This window comes from Calidris pugnax, unplaced genomic scaffold, assembly GCF_001431845.1.
Source record: "Calidris pugnax isolate Ruff unplaced genomic scaffold, ASM143184v1 scaffold775, whole genome shotgun sequence".
NCBI lineage: Eukaryota > Metazoa > Chordata > Aves > Charadriiformes > Scolopacidae > Calidris > Calidris pugnax.
Genome location: NW_015091442.1, coordinates 25,843 through 27,749, shown reverse-complemented (window position 1 = coordinate 27,749; position 1,907 = coordinate 25,843). Strand labels below are relative to the sequence as shown.

The 1,907-nt window shown below is 66.4% G+C and overlaps 2 protein-coding genes across 2 annotated transcripts in view; one reads left to right on the top strand and one right to left on the bottom strand.

Annotated features, from left to right (window-relative positions):
• The window catches only part of LOC106899679, a 12,538-nt gene extending 11,241 nt beyond the window's left edge, over nt 1-1,297 (top strand). The window contains exon 6 of the mRNA XM_014961560.1: nt 1,084-1,297. Within this exon, the coding sequence (XP_014817046.1) occupies nt 1,084-1,297 (214 nt within the window). The remainder of the gene's footprint in view (nt 1-1,083) is intronic.
• Nucleotides 506-1,899, bottom strand: TRAPPC5 (trafficking protein particle complex 5). Its single transcript, XM_014961562.1, has one exon. It carries the CDS (start codon nt 1,891-1,893, stop codon nt 1,327-1,329), a length of 567 nt encoding a protein of 188 aa, XP_014817048.1. The 5' UTR covers nt 1,894-1,899; the 3' UTR covers nt 506-1,326.
• Nucleotides 1,900-1,907: the final 8 nt, after the last annotated feature.

The following is a 1,907-nucleotide window of genomic DNA, read 5'->3' as shown; positions in this document are numbered from 1 at the left end:
CCCGCGTCCCCCCCCGCGTCCCCACTCACGCCCCTTGGGTGCAGCGAGGGTGTCTGGGCTCAGCGGTGGCAGTGGGTGACACCCGGGGACACCAACACCCCCCCCCCCACACTGCCACCACAGCGACGGCACCCAGGGGTGGGGACAGGAGACACCCCGCTGTCCCCAAGGGCCAACCTGGTGTCCCCAGGGGGACAGGGGACACCCCCGTCCCCAGCAGGGACCAAGGGTTTGGGGTGTTGGGGACACCAATCCCCCCTGCAGCCCGAGGGGACAGGAGCCACCCCGGGGTGTCCCCAAGCCCTCAGTGACGAGCTGAGGGACAGGGACCAGCCTGAGCGTCCCCAGGAGACACCAAGGGCCATCGGGGGGGACAAGGGACAACGGCGAGGGACACCAAGTGTCCCCAGCAGAGACCAAAGCCACCAGGAAGGACGAGTGACCGTGTCTGGGGACCCAACCCAGCCCAGGGTGTCCCCAACGTCCCCCAAGAAGAGCCAAGGGCCACGGGAGGGACAAGAGACGGTTTATAGTGACACCACCCAACCTGAGCGTCCTGAGGGACAAGGGACAGGGTGAGGGACACAAAGAGCTCCCGGAGAGACCAAGGGCCACCAGGAGGGACGTTGGATGGTGCCCAGGGACCCCAACCAGCTCCAACGTCCCCAAGAGCAGCCAAGAACCACCCTGAGGCCCAGGGGGTGGCAGCGAGGACCCCGACCCCCTCCCAGGTGCCCCCTCAGCGCCCCTCCAGGCTCTTGTCGCGGGCGATGGCGGCCTCCTCGAACTTGACCATGAGAGTGGTGCCCCTGTGCCCAGAGGAGACCAAGGGCCACCAGAAGGGACGTTGGATGGAGCCCAGGGACCCAAAGCAGCTCCAACGTCCCCAGGAGAGACCAAGGAACATCAGGATGGGTGTTGGATGGTGGTGAGGGACCCAAAGCAGCTCCAATGTCCCCAGGAGAGACCAGAGATGGTACCAGGAACCCAAAGCAGCTCCAATGTCCCCAGGAGAGACCAAGGGCCACCAGGAGGGACGTTGGATGGAGCCCAGGGACCCAAAGCAGCTCCGATGTCCCCAAGGAGAGACCAGAGATGGTACCAGGAACCCAAGGCAGCTCCAATGTCCCTGAGGGAGACCAAGGGCCACCAGGAGGGACAAGAGATGGTGCCCAGGAACCCAAACGAGCTCAAACGTTCCCAGGAGAGACCAAGGGCCAGCAGAAGGAACGTTGGCCGGAGCCCAGGGACCTCAACCAGCCCCAACGTCCCCAAGAGCAGCCGAGAACCTTCCTGAAGAACCTCACCCCCCTGCCAGGTGCCCCCTCAGCGCCCCTCCAGGCTCTTGTCGCGGGCGATGACGGCCTCCTCGAACTTGATCATGAGGGTGGTGCCCTTGTGCCAGTGGGCCGTGACCTTGGCGGGGAAGCCGCTGGCGGTGAGGACGGCCTCCACCAGGCCGGCGGTGAAGGCGGCGCAGTTGAGGGTGCTGTTCTCCTTGGGGACGGAGATGTAGGTGTTGACCAGGGGCTCCTTCTCGATGACGTAGTAGGTCTTGTCGTCGTCGTTGGCCTGCTCCAGCTTGTCGGCCTCTTTGCCGAAGAGCGCCCGCCAGACGGGGCCCTTGACGAAGAGGAGGATGTTGAGGACCTTGGTCTCCCGCCGCCCGCTCTTCTCCCGGGCCACCAGGGCGTCCAGCACGCGGAGGCCCACCTGGTGGCCCAGCCGGGCCAGCTTGGCCTGCAGCTCGGCCACCGAGTAGACGCGGTTCTGGCAGTACTGCACCAGCTCCGAGAAGAGCAGGGCGAAGGCGCTGAGGCTCACCTCGCAGCGCGGCCGGCCCAGCGCCCGCTCCAGCAGCGGGGACTTGCCCCGGGTGAAACGGGCGTCCATCCTGGGGGGGTACA

What these genes read in the sequence shown, in the direction of transcription:
- TRAPPC5 (XM_014961562.1), bottom strand. Translation starts at nt 1,893, where the DNA reads ATGGACGCCCGTTTCACCCGGGGCAAGTCCCCGCTGCTGGAGCGGGCG.